General features: G+C 36.3%; 2 protein-coding genes across 3 annotated transcripts; both read left to right on the top strand.

Moving 5' to 3' along the window:
• The first annotated feature begins 374 nt into the window (after nt 1-374).
• Nucleotides 375-3,859, top strand: LOC306859676 (torsin-1A-like). Of its 2 annotated transcripts, none has more exons than XM_079400844.1 (5): nt 375-553; nt 1,474-1,739; nt 2,062-2,237; nt 2,361-2,494; nt 3,429-3,853. In XM_079400844.1, exons 1-5 carry the CDS (start codon nt 409-411, stop codon nt 3,677-3,679), a joined length of 972 nt encoding a protein of 323 aa, XP_079256970.1. In that variant the 5' UTR covers nt 375-408; the 3' UTR covers nt 3,680-3,853. The 2 variants fall into 2 exon arrangements, with proteins under 2 accessions (XP_079256970.1, XP_079256971.1); XM_079400845.1 differs by having other exon boundaries at nt 379-553; nt 3,456-3,859.
• Nucleotides 3,860-7,628: 3,769 nt separating this feature from the next.
• On the top strand, nt 7,629-16,996 carry LOC306859672 (dnaJ homolog subfamily C member 16-like; the record flags this gene model as incomplete). Its single annotated transcript, XM_079400838.1, is given in 16 exon segments — nt 7,629-7,679; nt 8,647-8,667; nt 8,669-8,841; nt 8,938-9,004; nt 9,085-9,409; nt 9,971-10,155; nt 10,231-10,335; nt 10,417-10,575; nt 13,447-13,577; nt 13,671-13,848; nt 14,285-14,467; nt 14,613-14,689; nt 14,861-14,941; nt 15,025-15,114; nt 15,514-15,687; nt 15,766-16,996. Coding segments are annotated over 16 exon segments (2,409 nt in total). The 3' UTR covers nt 16,175-16,996.
• Between the last annotated feature and the right edge of the window lie 29 nt (nt 16,997-17,025).

Here is a 17,025-nt window from a genome sequence, read left to right as displayed (position 1 = left end):
AGACTGCAAGTGCACATGGTTCCATTTGGGACAGGGCCAGAGGTGCACATCGGTCACAAGAGGGAGCACATCGGATTTAAAAAACGCCTGAACACCTATTTCCTATTCCTATTTAACCCTGAGATAAATTATCCATTGTAACTTTCAGTATGGCTATAAACTCATGAAGAGTTGAATTACAAAATCAACACACAAAGAATTCTCAACATGCAAATGAAAATGATTTTTCATAAGCCGATCATACAATGTCAACACAACATGCAAACATACTGAAAAACAAGAAAAACAAGAAAAGCATGTTTCTTTTGTGTCGTCAGTGACTATGTAGGCGAAGGTCTATAGATACAAGCAAGTATTTTTGCAGTTTTACTCATCCTCGAAACTAAGACTGCATTATTCACTTCCACAATGAAAGCACACTATTTTGTAATAGTTTTATTGCTGGTGTCTAATATAACATCATCTTCAGGTTTTCTGGATATGTTCGTGGCTGCTGCATCTGTGGTTTACAAATATTTGGAAAGGGATGATTTGCTGCCTTTTGACTCTAAACGTGAGTAAAACTGCAAAATTACATAATGTTTTGATGATAAATTTAGGAGTTGTTTATGATTCAAATGTCATTTCCCCCTTTGTTTCCAACAGATAGATTGTTGAATAACTTCCCAACAAGCACAAATACATTGTATTTTTTATTTTTACATTTAATTAATTGATTTATTTGTAAAAGGGATAATGATAATGTACAGAAGGGTTAAACGCAATATTTCCACGTGATTACGTTCAACCTGGTACCACATATACGCAGTGCTGGGTAGATTACATGAGAGAAATTATCATTTGTAACACAATCTATTGGATTACACAAATTAGGTAATGTATTATGTTATGTATTCTGAGTAGTTTAGATTACTTTTGACCTGAATTCTTTGTTGTTAACATCATGAAGAGTATTTAACATTACATTATGCCAGAGATTCATGAATTTACTACAGGGAGTTTGTGAGTTGCTGAAAAACTGGAAGACTTTCTAAATGTATAAAAGTAGTAGAAATTTAGAAAGGATAATCTAAGAGACAGACAGAAAAAAGAAGAATTTGGGCAAATGAAGTGATAAATAATTTACTGCCATTGTGTGAATAATATGTAATCATGTAATCTATAAATAATTAAGTGTAATCTGTATTTAATTTTTGGAATCAGATTTAGTAATCCAGATTATATGTAATCATGCACTGCATATATATTGTCATATAGTTCTACATCAATCCTCTTTCAAAGTAAAGTGTTAAACAGCATTAATAAAAAAAGATATAAATAGTGTCATATGCAATTTAGAAGTTATTATAAGATATAATTTGTCATGTGGTAAAAGTGTCTGAATTGGCTGGTTTAGCGTGGTTCAGCCTGCTACACTCATCTTAAAATTTATTTTTACAAAATTGTTATTTGTCAACTTCACATATCTTTCAGGTTTGGAGGAAGATTTAAAAGAAAACTTCTTTGGACAGCACATTGCATCGAATGTTATACTAAGAGCTGTGTCGACATTTATGACTGACAGCAAACCAAACAAACCGCTTGTCCTCTCTTTGCATGGGACTTCAGGAACAGGAAAAAATCATGTTACTAAAATCATCACAAGAAATGTGTATGAAAAAGGGGAAGACAGCAAGCATGTTCACACATATATAGCTATGCATCATTTCCCACACAAAGAAAAGTTAGACTTGTACAATGTAAGTAAATAAATGGTAGTACTTTTAGTCTTGGCCTAGGACTCTAGCAACCGCATTTATTGCTTCTTTGTCATGGTCGGGTTCTAAATTCAAGAAGTAAGATGGCCCACAGGACTCAGAGATGGCAGGATAGTTGGGGATTTGAGTCATTACGGTTTCAGTATTTTCTTTTCATACAGTAATGATGCTGCTGTTAAACTGACAGAATTTTTCAACCATATTCATTTATTAAAAATAATAATTTTTGTAAAATGAGGGTGCTGAGGGAGTGTTGCACATACCAGAATTAATTTCTTCAACTGTGATTTACATGTTCTGTCAGGCACAGCTAAAGCAGTGGATTCATGGAAATGTATCAAGTTTTCCCCGCTCCATGTTCATATTTGATGAAATGGACAAGATGCACCCACAGCTGATCGATGCCATAAAACCTTTTCTAGACTACAATACCCGTGTAGATGGAGTGTCATTCCACCAAGCAATCTTCATTTTTCTCAGGTGATTCCTTCAAATCAGGGGATTGTTTTATGGATTTACTTAAATGCAGCTGTAATAACAATTAAATGATCTTCATGTTCCCAAAAGAGTGCCAGAACTAATGATAAGCTTGTTTATGTATAGTAATACAGGTGGGAGTATTATTGCTGAAGTGGCTCTGGATTTCTGGAGAAGAGGCAAAATTCGGGAAGAGCTATGGATGAACAGCAAGGAAATGGAGATTAAAATCTCTCAAAACATCTTCAATGATAAGAACAGTGTGTATTGAAAGAACATTGAAATTATTTATATTTATATATTATATACAGTATATATATATATATATATATATATATATATATATACACACACACACTATATTGCCAAAAGTATTGGGTCACCCCCTTCTAATGAACATGTTTGACTACTTTAGTCATTTCTATGAGAACAAATCTTAATGTTTAAGCATATAATGATATTCTAGGGAATTGTGTGCTTCTAATTTTATATCAACAGTTTGGACAGGACCCTTTTCTATTCTAACATGACAGTGCCTCTGTGTATAAGACACGGTTCAAAAAGACATGATTGATTGAGTCAGTGTGGAAGAACTTGACTGGTCTGCAGAAAGCCAAGTCCTGATCCCAGCTGAACACCTCTGGTGTGACTTTAAATGCAGACCTTGAGCCAAAAACTCATCACCAAACACCAATGACTTGTATAGACACTATAAGGACAAAAGTGTTGGGACACCCCCTTCTTTAGAGCAGAAAACTGTGGCAACAAGGATGGAAACATAATTCATGTATTTAAAAATTGTATTTCCATCTCCGTTGCAACAGTTTTGGACGTGCCTAAAATGACTGTACACTTATGTACAAGTCATTGGTGTTTGGTGATGAGTTTTTGGCTCAAGGTCTGCATTTAAAGTCAAAAAGGGTTCATTAGAAGGGGTGACCCAATACTTTTGGCAATATAATATAGTGTGTGTGCGTGTGTGTACACACACACACACACACACACACACTAATATATTTTGATGCATTTTATTTACTTATATTTCCTCATATATTATTTGCCCATTTTATACATAATTTCAAAATATATTTTGTGTCTGATTAATGAGTTTTTAAGTGTTTTTGCCCAAACCTGAATATATGGTTGCATTTACTCCACAAATAATTGTTTTTAATGTGTATGTCTGTTCTAAAGGTGGATTTGTGCACTCTAGTATCATAGATGAGCATCTGGTTGATCACTATATTCCTTTACTACCTCTGGAGCTGAAGCATGTGCGCCAGTGTGTTATGGTTGAGATGATCCATCTGAACATCACCAACGACGATGATCTGGCAGATAAAGTGGCCAAAGACATGCCTTACTACCCTGACAAAGAGAACATTTTTGCTGTTAAAGGCTGCAAGTCTGTCAGGCAGAAGTTGCCCCAGCATATTGATTCATAGCAGCACATGTTGACCAGTTTACTGACACCAGTTGAACAGCAATAAAAATGACCTTACATTTCTTCTTTGTTTTTACTTATTAATAGTTCAGTCTTAATGAGTTATCTGGAGTCTGGACTATTCTGCTTCTTGAGAAGTTAGGATTGTCTCAGTAGGCTATTAAAGATTTTAATCTATGTGTACAGTCTGTTTAGTTTTTGGGTCCACATACAGTCCTACCAGACCTTGGACTTTTGCATCTGACACATTAGGCCTACTATACCATGGTATTGTTGAAGGCAAAAAACCTTTACAAATTTTATTAGTGTAACGAAACACCATGGAATAGCTCACAATGAGAGCGAGAGAGAGAGAGAGATTCTTATGTGCTCTTTATTCCTCCCTCTGAATCTCCCTACTATAATGAAAACATTTTTGAGACCCTCCACAGTCAAATCATCCACTTCCAGGCCCAGGGAAGTGTGCTGGTGTGTGGGGATCTCAATGCCAGACCAGGATCCCTACATCACAGACAGCGGGAATAATTATATTTTTGGACAGAGCTTTCAACAAAACATTGTCAATTTTCCAAGGATTAACTCAGATTCCCAAATAAATAAAAACGGAAAACTTCTGATGGAGCTCTGTCGAAGCCTCGGTCTGTACCTCGTCAGTGGCAGGGTGATAGGGGATTCTCTAGGAAGATACACCTACAGTTCATTTCATGGTTGCTCCACAGTTGATTATATGATCCATTCTCTTTCAGAGCATTCACAGTCAAATCACTAACACCCCTATCAGATCACAGTCAAATAACTGTGTATTTAAAAGGATGTATTTAAAGGAAAGAAATACTAACATACATCCACAACCCAGTAAGCTGTACAATATTAGAAAAAAATTACAGATGGGTCCAAAACAGCACTGAAAAATACCTGACTGCAATTGACCACCCCCAAGTGTGTTTACTTACAGATAACATTTATCCTCATAATGAATATGGTGTAAATCTGGCCGTAAAAAACATTAAATTACATATTTGATCATTTGGCAACAATATCTAATCTTAAAACCACTAAGAAAACTTATAAGCAAAAACAAGAGAACGAAAAATGGTTTGATTCGGATTGTAAAAGAACAGCTAGCAAATCAAAAACACAGACAACCAGACAGTTCAGATTTACACCATTATTAAGAAGCGCTTAAAAGAACAGTACATCCAAAATCCACTGAAAACAATGGAAGAATCTGTCCATTCAAACAGTTTCTGGGACAACTGGAATCTCCTAAATAAAAAGAACCATGAAGAAATGGTCCAAAATGGAAACACCTGGAAAAATCACTTTATGGCAAAATAAACATGAGTACAGAACAAGCACAGATATATGAAAAATTAAAGCATATAGAATACATAATTGGCGAATACCAAAATCAACTAGATTACCCGATCACAGAAAAAGAGCTGATGGAGAAAATACAGGCCCTGTCAACAAAAAAGGCAAGTGGACCAGACAGCATCCTAAATAAAATGCTTAAAAACACAAATCATAAATTCCGATTGGCCATAATGAAATTGTTCAACTTGGTTCTGAGTGTTGGTCATTTCCCTGACATATGGAACAAAGGACTCATAACGCCCATATTCAAGAGTGGAGACAAATCAGACCCAAACAATTACAGAGGCATTTGTGTAAGCAGTAATCTGGGGAAGCTGTTCTGCAATATCATCAACACAAGACTTGTACACTTCCTTACAGAACACAATATCCTTAGCAAAAGTCAAATTGGATTCTTACCAAATTATAGAACAACAGACCATATCTTCACCCTACACACTCTGATCGACAAAAATATTTGCTTGCTTTGTAGATTTCCAAAAGGCCTTTGATTCAATTTGGCATGAAGGTCTGCTGTCAAAACTTCTAGAATCAGGTATTAAGGGTAAAACATACATTGTTTTTATAATATTGTATTCAAACAATTGATGCGCAATTAAAATTGGAAATAAATGAACAGAATTCTTCACTCAAGGGCGGGGTGTGAGGCAGGGCTGTCCACTATCACCAACCCTCTTAAATATTTAAAGTGAAAGTGACGTGACATACGGCCAAGTATGCTGACCCATACTCGGAATTCGTGCTCTGCATTTAACCCATCCAAAGTGCACACACACAGCAGTGAACACACACACACACCGTGAACACACACCCGGAGCAGTGGGCAGCCATTTATGCTGCGGTGCCCAGGGAGCAGTTGGGGGTTCAGTGCCTTGCTCAAGGGCACCTCAGTCATGGTATTGAGAGAGCGCTGTACATTCACTCCCGACCTACAATCTATAAAATATGTTTTTTTTTTTTTCTCTGCATTTAACCCATCCTAAGTGCACACACACCCGGAGCAGTGGGCCGCCATGTTGCAGTGCCCGGGGAGCAGTTGGGGGTTCAGTGCCATCGAATGATAAAATTTTGGAAACACCTAAAAATGAGCGACCCCAACTCTTACCATTTTAAAGCCCTTAAAAACCATGAAGTGAACCCTGAAAAAAGTCCCCTGATTCAGATGGTCCTGACGCAGCAAATACAAACTTACATAACTAACAACATCCAGCATCAGGACACTGAAACATCCATTCACAAAATTCAGCCCAACCAAATGATAAAAACATAAAAAGAAAATGATCTAACCTATTGGAATGAAACAACAGAAAATCAAAGTAAACTTGAATGTCATTTGGCCCTAAATAGAGATTACACAACTGCTGAGTACAGTGAAAGACTGTAAATTAAGAAGACAAATGACGAGGTACAGACTGAGCAACCATACTCTGACTATAGAGACGGGCAGATATCGACAGCACTGGCTGCCCAAAGAGAGCCGCACTTCCTCACCAGCTGCCCTAACTATCAAGACATTAGAAAGACATTTTATCCCAAATTTGAAATATTTTACCCTGACTTCAAAATGTTAAACAAGAAAACACAACTTCAATATTTATTAGGGGAAAAACAAGATTGTATCCTACAAGCAGCAAGATACATTGATGCCACAAAAAGAGGGAGGAGTCAACAAATGAGTGATGCTCCCACAAACACACACACACACACACACACACACAACATTGAATTTTAAATTGTTCATAGAATTGGCAGGTCGTAGCGCCACTTCCGGTGGCATCGCCAAATGCCACCGGCAGCTGCCAGAGTTCGTGGCAGCTGCCAGGTCTTTTCTGGCAGCTGCCAGATTTCTCGTGGCAGATGCCATGGTTTTTCTCGCTGTTTTTGCTGTTTGCTCGGTAAAAACTACACTGTTCTCAGTGGCGTGCGGTGGTGTTTTTTGTTGTAGTTGTTGTATTATTATTATTATCAATTTTTATGGATCAGCTGCCAGAGTTAGTGCCAAGAGTCACGATCGTTTGTCGCCGTTTATTTTTAAATGAAAGATTTGATTATGCATATTATATACCAGCAAGCAGATGCGATCAGAATATGAACCCAATAAGCTAAATTGCATAAGTATTTTGCCATAAAGAACATACACACAGATAAGGAGTGCCCAGCTGCCGCTAGATACTGTATATGCACACGCGCTCGCACACACAAACATATTTTTTTATGTATTTAATGTAACACTAGTTATTAACTAGTAGCTTGCATATTACTTTTTCTTAATTTTGTTGGACTATTTGTTGGACAGTCGTACAATACATTTCACTACATGTCGTACTATGTATGTATATGTATGTGACAAATAAAAATTTGAATTTGAGAATTCTAAAATGTTGATTTGTTCTACTTTTTAAATGTATACATATGCATATATATCTGTTCTAGATTCGATGTAAACACTATGCTTTGGCAATACATTGTAACAATTGTCATGCTAGAGAGAGAGAGAGAGAGAGAGAGAGAGAGAGAGAGAGTTTATGCTGCTGTGAATCTCTGCTAATATTAATGCGCATGTCTCATGGTTTATGAACGCGTCACTCAGATGGATGGATGAACTTCTGTCACCATTAGTAGAGGTATATTCACAATCCATTCATGTTGTAATGGTTTCCTCTCGTTTTGATGTCATATTCGTGTAAAATCATGAGCTAGGTTGGCTAACAGGCTAACGTTAGCTAAGGATGCTTCAAATTCGTCAGAAGTCGTTTTGTCTGCATGTCCTGCTGTGTTAGTGCGATTTAATGCTTATTTTCTCCTGTCATTAAATGCGCTTTATGTCGACTTTTCTGTAACGTTAATAGTCTAAACGCGACTGCATGTGTCACTGACATCCGACGGAAACTTCTGTATTTTGCATGACATCCTTCAGTATATGCAATGGACATCATTTGATTTTAATATGCTTGAACAGTCAGGATTGTTAGGTTTTATTTTATTTGTCATGTGCGAAGGCAGTTCGATATAGTAACACTGAAGACCAAACATGGAATTAAAACCAGACCCATAAATCATTATGAATATATATATATTTTTATTTATAGAAATATTCAGTGTTATAATAGTATTATCTATATACTATATAATTGTTAATATCTTAAATTAGCTTTTATTTTTATATTTTCAGTTTAAATTTTTTTTTTTCTAATTTTAGTCATTTTAGTGCTTCAATTTAACCTTACTTGAGTTAAAGGCAACATTTTTGAGTTTTTCGTCTAACATTTACATTTGAAATTTTACCTCAAATACCAGGAATCTAGCAATGGATTTATGTAATTCTTCATTTATGTACACATTTATCTATTCACGCTTTATATTTTGTTGCATTTATAGTTATTTTATTTTTTGTTATATATATATATATATAAGTTTAATGTTTAGATTTGTTTATGTAGCCCTCATATTTCGTTATATGTATTATTTGCATTACAAATTTATTTAAATATTTTACATTTATTTATTTATTTATTTTTTTAAATTAAATATGCATTTATTTTTCAATATTTATACTTAAGTATTTCCTCCATAATGTCATTATTCTGATAGTCTTCGGGCAGAAGAACACATGGTCATGATGCGGATGGCAGTGGTTGTGCTCCCTGTCACAATGGTCTATGTGCTCCTGATGGATGCTACGGTGGAAAGCACTGCAGAATTTGATCCATATAAAGTTCTTGGAGTCACCAGAAGCGCAAGCCAAGCAGAAATCAAGAAAGTGTACAAACGCCTGGCCAAAGAATGGTGAGTGCTATTTTTTGTAGATTGTAATTCTACAGTAATTTCATGATGTCTAAATGAGAATGCTACACCATGGTCATCTTTCATCTCTACTGCCAGGCATCCTGATAAAAACAAAAATCCTGAAGCAGAAGACATGTTCATCAAGATTACAAAGTCTTATGAGGTACTGCAGCTCATAAAGACTCTAAACAGATCACATGGTGTCAGAAGTAATGCTGATGCTAACTTAATGTTACTCCATAGATCTTAACAAACGAGGAGAAGAGAGCCAGCTACGATCGCTATGGACAAACAGATAGCACTCACCCGTATGGACGCCACGGTTTCCGCCATTTTCATGACAACTTCTACTTTGACGAGTCTTTCTTCCACTTTCCCTTCAACAATAAGGGTGGCCGGGACTTTGCTGACAGCAAATACACATTGCACTTCAACCAGTATGTCAATGAAGTTGTGCCTGACAGCTTCAAGAGGCCTTACTTGATCAAGATCACCTCAGACTGGTGCTTCAGCTGCATCCATATCGAGCCAGTTTGGAAAGAAACAGTGCAGGAATTGGAAATTCTAGGTGAGACGATTCATATTTTCTAGAAATGCTTACTTGTCATGTCCCTGATATGACTTTACTGGGGTTGAAATTTGACCCTGGACCACAAAAGCAGTCTTAAGTAGCACGGGTATATTTGTAGCAATAGCCAAAAATACATTGTGTGGGTCAAAATTATTGATTTTTCTTTTATGCCAAAAATCATTAGGATATTAAGTAAAGATCATGTTCCATGAATATATTTTGTAAATTTTCTACCATAAATATATCTTAAAACTTAATTATTGATCAGTAATATGCAATGCTAAGAACTTCATTTAAACAACTTTAAAGGCGATTTTCTCAGTATTTAGATTTTTTTGCACCCTCAGATTCCAGATTTTAAAATAGTTGTCTCTCGGCCAAATATTGTCCAATCCTAACAATCCATACATCAATGGAAAGCTTGTTTATTCAGATTTCAGATGATGTATACAGCTGAACAACAACAACTGACCCTTATGACTGGTTTTGTGGTCCAGAGTCACAAATTAGTTTGTGAAGTTTCACTTTCTCCAAGTAAGTTGTTTTTCTCATCTCTAGGGATTGGAATTGGTGTGGTTGATGTTGGTTACGAGCGGCGTTTAGCAAATCATTTGGGCGCACATCAGACTCCATCCATTCTTGGTGTCGTCAACGGAAAAGTGGCTTTCTTCCATTACGCTGTTGTTAAAGGCCACCTGATGCAGTTTGTAGGAGATTTGCTGCCACAGAGACTAGTTGAAAAGGTTAGTCATGCACTCCCAATGTCTGTATTTATATCTTCTTCTGGTCTCAAACTTTTCATTCATGGATGTCTTTAGGTCACAGACAAGAACAATCAAGAGTTTCTGAAGAGCTGGCATGAGCTGAACAAGCCGCATGTTCTCCTGTTTGACCAAGTGCCTTCGGTTCCTCTGCTTTATAAGGTAGAGATTGGTTAGTAACCTCCAGACTTGCCAATGTTCAGCCAATACACCAATGATTGATTGTTTTTTCGTTTCTAATAGCTTACAGCATTTGCTTATAAGGATTATGTGCAGTTTGGATATGTGGATCAAGGTCTTTCTGAAACCGCTGACCTGCTGAGAAAATTCAACATAAACACTTATGCGCCAACCATGCTTGTCTTCAAAGAGGACGTGGAGAAACCTGCAGATATTATACAGGTAAATTTGTTCCCTTGAATACTGTAGGCCACATTGATTGGATAAAGTCTGTTTCTGGCAAAAATCAACACAAATATGGCGCTTTTCCACTGCGTGGTACGACTCGGCTCAGCACGGCCCAATACAGCACAGCTCGGTTCAGGTCGGTTTGCGTTTCCACTGCAGTTTAGTACCGCTTTAGAGTGGGCGGGATTATTCACGTGTCATTATAGTTGTGCCGTTTCTACTGCCGTGACTCCTGAAAAAACAGTTAAAATAGTTGAGGTTTCACCTGTTAAGGTTCAGATTAAGTTGTGCTATTTGGAGGATTCTTTGATTTATTTTGTATCCAACTATTTTTATTTATGTTATTTGAAGTGTTACATTTTGGTTCCATCTGGATTTTTATTTAATTTTTCTCAATTATTCCAAAACATTTTCTGGGTTAAGTCATTATTAATTTAGTAAATAAGGCGGGTCCTGGATCCTGGTCTAAGAACAGGTGTGTCAAACTCAGTTCCTGGAGAGCCACAGCCCTGCAGAGTTTAGTGCCAACCCTGCTCTAAAGCCTTCTAGAGAGTGCACGATTTTAGCAATCCTGGTCAGTAAACGTGGATCGTAGCAGCAAATTTACTGTGTGATGATCATGCTGAATTTCTGACACTGTCAGAAAATGATCTTAGGCAATCTTTGGTCACAAGACTGTGACAACGGCTGTCTTTGACTCTCACTGTACGACACAGGACCACCGATTAGGAGCCACAATCACAGAAATCGCCACGATTGTTTCACGATGCCAATCTTTCGTCTGAGACAGCCGAAAATCGTGTCTTGGGTTTGCTGGCAATTCTGGAATTTCGGTCAAATACATGCTTATTTCAATGTTTATAAAACATACAGTATACTTCAAATGATCGTTCATATATAGCCTATAAATACACTACTTTAGTGACAAGACAAAGTGATGTAGTAGTTGTGAGAATAGCATTGATAGCAGCAATGGTTGTCCCCTCCACCAGGTTTAAAGTTTATGGCCTGCCCAACTCTGAAACTCGGGTATCAAAATTATTTCAGAATTTCCCAGTAGTAAACATGACTTGAGAGGCGTTCACGCCTAATTTCTGATTAGGAAACTCGTATTTACCATAATTCCGATAGCATGTGAAGGCGGCATAACATACATACCATGTAGTTTTCAAATAAACCTGAAGGACTTGATTATCTGGATCAGGTGCATTTAATGGGTTGAGTCTGAACACTGAAGGGCTGTGGCCCTCCAGAAACTGAGTTTGACACGTCTTAGAATCTTCCGGTGAAGCTCATTTAATATGTGCTATATATAGGTAGAGACTCTCACAGAAACATCTCCTGCCTCATTCTTATCATAAATTGAGAAACAAAATAATTGCAACACCATAAATAATGATTGCGGAATTAACATACAGTTTCATGTTATTAAATAATTTTATATGCAGAGTCTGGTAATCCCAGGAAAGTGCAACTGTAAGTATAACTGTACATTTAAATGCTGACAAATAAACACTATTGTAACTGTTTATGCAGTTTGGCTAATCTCTTAAAGGACATTGTAACGGTATTCTCGATAATCAATATCTTACCTTCATAGCCATGAACACATTTTTAAAATCTTATAAAATTTTAAAGCATTTATTATTTCTCAACTCTGTGCGGTAAAATTGCCATTATTAAAGGTTCACTTTTCATTCATGAAGACGACATGATGAAATATGCTAAAAACATGTCTCGGCGAAAAATAGACTTTTTAAGATGAAAATGAAATTACCGTTATAACCAGGAGATGGCAGTAGATGATCACTCATTGGCTGCAGCTGCCATTTCAACTGTTCTTGATTTATTATAAAATAAATATTTTAACAAATTTAGGACTTTGTCTCAATGAAGTATAAAGTATAGCAAGTGCAGGAAGTCAAAGCCTATAATGCTGAATTATTTAAATGCCTATATAGTCAAATACAAATTAAATAAGTTTGTATAACAAATAAATAATGCATTAAATATTTTAAAATGTTTTGATTTAATTGAATAACTAAGCTACATCGTTAAGTTATCCAACACAGACCTGTAGTTTTGTTAGTCTGAATCACTTAATGCACAGCTTTATTTTGACATCGGCTCGATGTCAATCATAGCAATGACTCGCGGCATGATAGTGCATATCGCCACCTAATGGTTGGTTGTGCAATCATTTTTCTTTTTTTACGTTTAATCTTTAATCCTTGAAAATAAGAATTGTATTGTTTGTTTGATGCTAGTTATATAATAGGTCATTTCAGATATGTATTTTTATTATAGAAATACATGATAGAAAATGCAGATCCATGATGTGTGAGATGATAAAATATAACAAACAAAAATAGAAAAGTGTTTTATAATTTAGGCAGATAACTATTATGCCAATACAATAAATATAATAATCATATTATAATAGATGACCTTATATTTTACTTATATTAGTGCTTTATAATTTCCATATCATACAACTAATATATATATATATATATATATATAAAACTTATTGTAATAATATATAATATTATATATATAAACAGAACCTACTCCGGAGCAGGTTATCTTCAGAGAGCAAGTTGCTGTGGTTACTTACCCTGAAAGTTACCTCTGTTTTTGGAACCGAAAGTTAAGGTTATCCGCTTACTTACCTGCTTTCTGGAACACACCCCCGGTTGGGGCTTCAGCAACATCTGGCTTTAATGGTTTATTATATTATATTGCTTGACAGGAATGTTGTTCCAGGACCAACAAACGATGGAAGAATCTTGCTTGGAAAATTGTGGTTGTATATAGGATAAATTTGTTTACCTTTGACTTTCAATTAAACATTTGCTCCTTCAGGCTAAAGGGATGAAGAAGCAGATAATAGATGAGTTCATCTCCAACAACAAGTTCCTCCTGGCCCCTCGTCTGGTGAACCAGAAGCTATTTGATGAGCTTTGCCCTGTCAAACAGTTCCATCGTCGCAGGAAGTAAGATGGCTGTGTAAAAATCAGCGCATGGAGTTAATCTGATTGAACATGTTAAAGGGTCTTTTCCAATAGTTTGAAATGTCTTTTCCACAGATATTGCATTCTACTCATCACTGGTGAGGAAGAGTCCTTCGCCACAGGAAATGAAGCCTTCCTCTCGCTAGCCTCTGCGAACACTAATGATGTACTGCGGTTTGCTTACGTCTACCAGCGACGTCAGCAGCCCCTATGTGATGTTCTCTTCAAGAACAAAGACAGCACACCACCACAGGTAGATGTTATTTTCTAAATTGGAGACCAAAACACTTGGGCCTTAAGCTTTTTATATAAATTTTTGCAGACAGAGAATGGAACAATACTTTTCAAATCATTCACTTGATGTAGCAATTGCTAAAGTTTGACTGGTTTAAGTTGTTATTTGGAATTTTTGGTATTTGAAGTGTTCCATTTGGATTTTTATTTAATTTACATTTATTTGAAATAGTTACAAAAAAAATTCAGGACTAAGTCATTTTGTACTTAAGTTCAACACTATTTTACATTGAAATATTACATTTTACCTGGAACTTTTTCATTGATGATATTGATCATAAAAATCACCAATTGGTTATTGGCTTGTTTTTCCATCAAAGTTATCAAAATTGGTGGACCTCTAGGATGTAACCCACCTTCGGTCAACAGCTTAGACGTCTGTGTGAATTGAGCAGGTGGTGATTCTGGAGAGGCGTAACGCAGCTGGTAAGATTCTGTATAAGCCAGTTTTGGGAGGATGGAACGGCAGTAAGGAAGACAAACACAAGCTTCTGGAGGAACTCGAAAGACTGCAGAAGGATCCCTCCATCCTCAACAATGATGCCATTCTCCCAGAGCTCAACAATGAGTTCACCTCGGTGAGTCTCTCTGGGTTTGCTTTTCATGGAACGTTTTTAATTGGGAAATTAGCACTGACCTATATGCCTGTTTCAGTAGAGCTCTAGATTGTGTTTCATGTCCAATTTTCCTGGAACTGAATTTTATGCATTCGTTTGTTTTCAGATGTTTTTAATAAGATGGATTTACACGGCATATGACTACTTGTCTGAAATTATCGATGATCTGCTTCACAATAACTGGTAAGTGAATAAAATGCCAATTGCTCTACCCCTCTTTATTACTGTTTCTAACAGTTAATAAGCTTTATGAAATATCTCTTAGTGGCAAAAGGCAACAGTTGCTAAAGTGAGATCGGTCAGCAATATTTTTGATATTTAATGCTCTATTGTTATTTTTTATTCATTTTGCAGGCGTGAGATGATGCCCCTACTGTCTTTGATATTCTCTGCACTTTTTATTTTATTTGGCACTGTAGTTATTCAGGCTTTTAGGTAAGAATTATTGCAATCATAATTCTGTTGTTTCTTTAGACAAGAAATGCAGAAACATTTAACATTGCTGTTTCCAATTTCAGTGACTCAAGTGAGGAAAAACAGCCCAAAACGAAAGCAAAAGAGACATCCAAGGCCGAGAACGGTTCACCAAACACCTCCAGCACATCCAGGTTTTTTCGTATATTACATTTGGATAAATCCAATAAATAAATTCCACACAACTAAACTATGATACACAGTCTATCAGTACTATTTCATTTATAGGATATTGGTGATTTTTAAAGTAATATTGAATATTTAATTGTGCATGCTCATTTCCATTCTTTTTACATTTAGATTATTTTGTTTTAATTATAATATTTGTATATTGTATATTTTAAATAAATAAAAAATATATATGATTAAATGTGGAATTTAAATAATATCAGTTATTTGTTATCAGCCATTAAAATAATATAATATAAAATAATTATTTGCTTTTTTTAACCAGGCAGAATTTTCTATATGTATGCATTTCTAATGCATTTTATGCTCTCATTTAAAGTGTTTTTCTTTTTGTTGTTTTTCAGCAGTCGCCCACCAAAGAAGAACTTTGTGGAGGTGACAGAGTTAACCGACATTACGTACACTAGTAACCTGGTTAAGTTGAGGCCGGGTCACATCAATGTAGTTCTGGTACTTACTGATTCCACAAAGAACATCCTGCTCAGCAAGTTTGCCAAGGAAGTTTATTCGTTCACTGGGTGAGCCCTCATTGCATGCAGTACCTTGCAGTCACAGTGTCTAAAAAAGATGTATACAATGTTTCCTCTTCCTCATAGGAGTTTTACACTACACTTCTCCTTCCTAAATGTGGATAAACACAGCGAATGGATGGCGGCCGTGTTGGAATACGCCCAGGACGCCATGCAGATCGACACAGATGAAGACGAAGTGGGCAGCCGCAAAGTAGACTACACAGGCTATGTTCTAGCCCTCAATGGCCATAAGAAATACCTGTGTCTTTTCAAGCCAGTCTACACAGGTGAAGACTTGGATAACAAGCCGGAAGAGGAAGGAGGTGGTTCCCGGTCCAGGAAAGGCATGGCACGCTCTCGATCCACAACTCTTCAGATACACCACAAACTGGATCGACTCGGACTCTGGATGGAGCGACTGATGGAAGGGACGCTGCCCCGGTACTACGTCCCAGCCTGGCCCGGTCTGGACAAGATCACTGTCAACAAATAAAGCCTCTAGAAGCTAGCTTGCTTTTGCTAGAGCTAATAACCCAGCTGGATTAGAAGCACCTGATGGCCTCAGCGAAACCAGGCTCGATGCTGCTCAGATCCGGATGCTCGTGAGACAATTCTATGTAAGACTCTGCAGAAGTGACTTTAGTTTAGCATTGTTGAGGAAAGGTAAATCTTTGGAGTACTTGAATCAACACAGATATTGACCTCTTGGAAATCTTTACTTTAGCTGCTCTAATGGAGGGCTTTACAGTCAGTTTGGATATTTGGTATTTCTTTCAAAAGGCTGTTGGTTGAGAGGCAAAATATCGATACAACTAGCCTAGCTTTCTATTTTAAACATTTCCGTTCCATGAATAACATTGCGACATGCTGCTAGTTGAATAACAGCTAACATAATGTAGCATAACAAACATGATCACTGTAGACTTTTAGTCCTAACTATGTTTACTCATGACAATGCTGTGAATTTTTATGTTTTATCATTTTAAGGGACACTTTCCTTTTTAATTTAACGCTTTTGATCTACGAAGTGTAATATTTAACTTTTGCTTACAATTTTCAATAAGGTTCTATATGTTAACTTTAGTTAATGCAGCGAATTAAATGAAATAACAATGCTTTCGAAGCATTGATTAATTATGGATAGCGGACATTTCTACAGTACATATACTAAAACATTTTTATAATTTCCAAATTGTGGTTTATTATTAGTTCATGATGCCTAATGCATTAACTAATGTTATGTTACCACATTTTTAATGTTTTTACTTGCAATTCCTTACTATTTAAGACATTTAATAAAAGTTTGTTAGAATTCAAAATTGAAAAATGAAAAGCTACCATTTT

Source organism: Barbus barbus (genome assembly GCF_936440315.1).
Source record: "Barbus barbus genome assembly, chromosome: 40".
Lineage (NCBI taxonomy): Eukaryota > Metazoa > Chordata > Actinopteri > Cypriniformes > Cyprinidae > Barbus > Barbus barbus.
This window is presented reverse-complemented; position numbering and strand designations above follow the sequence as displayed.

Coding starts and splice junctions, on each gene's coding strand:
- LOC306859676 (XM_079400844.1), top strand. CDS start 409: ATGAAAGCACACTATTTTGTAATAGTTTTATTGCTGGTGTCTAATATA. Junction 2,238..2,360: donor GCAATCTTCATTTTTCTCAG/GTGATTCCTTCA, acceptor GTTTATGTATAG/TAATACAGGTGGGAGTATTA. Junction 2,495..3,428: donor CATCTTCAATGATAAGAACA/GTGTGTATTGAA, acceptor TCTGTTCTAAAG/GTGGATTTGTGCACTCTAGT.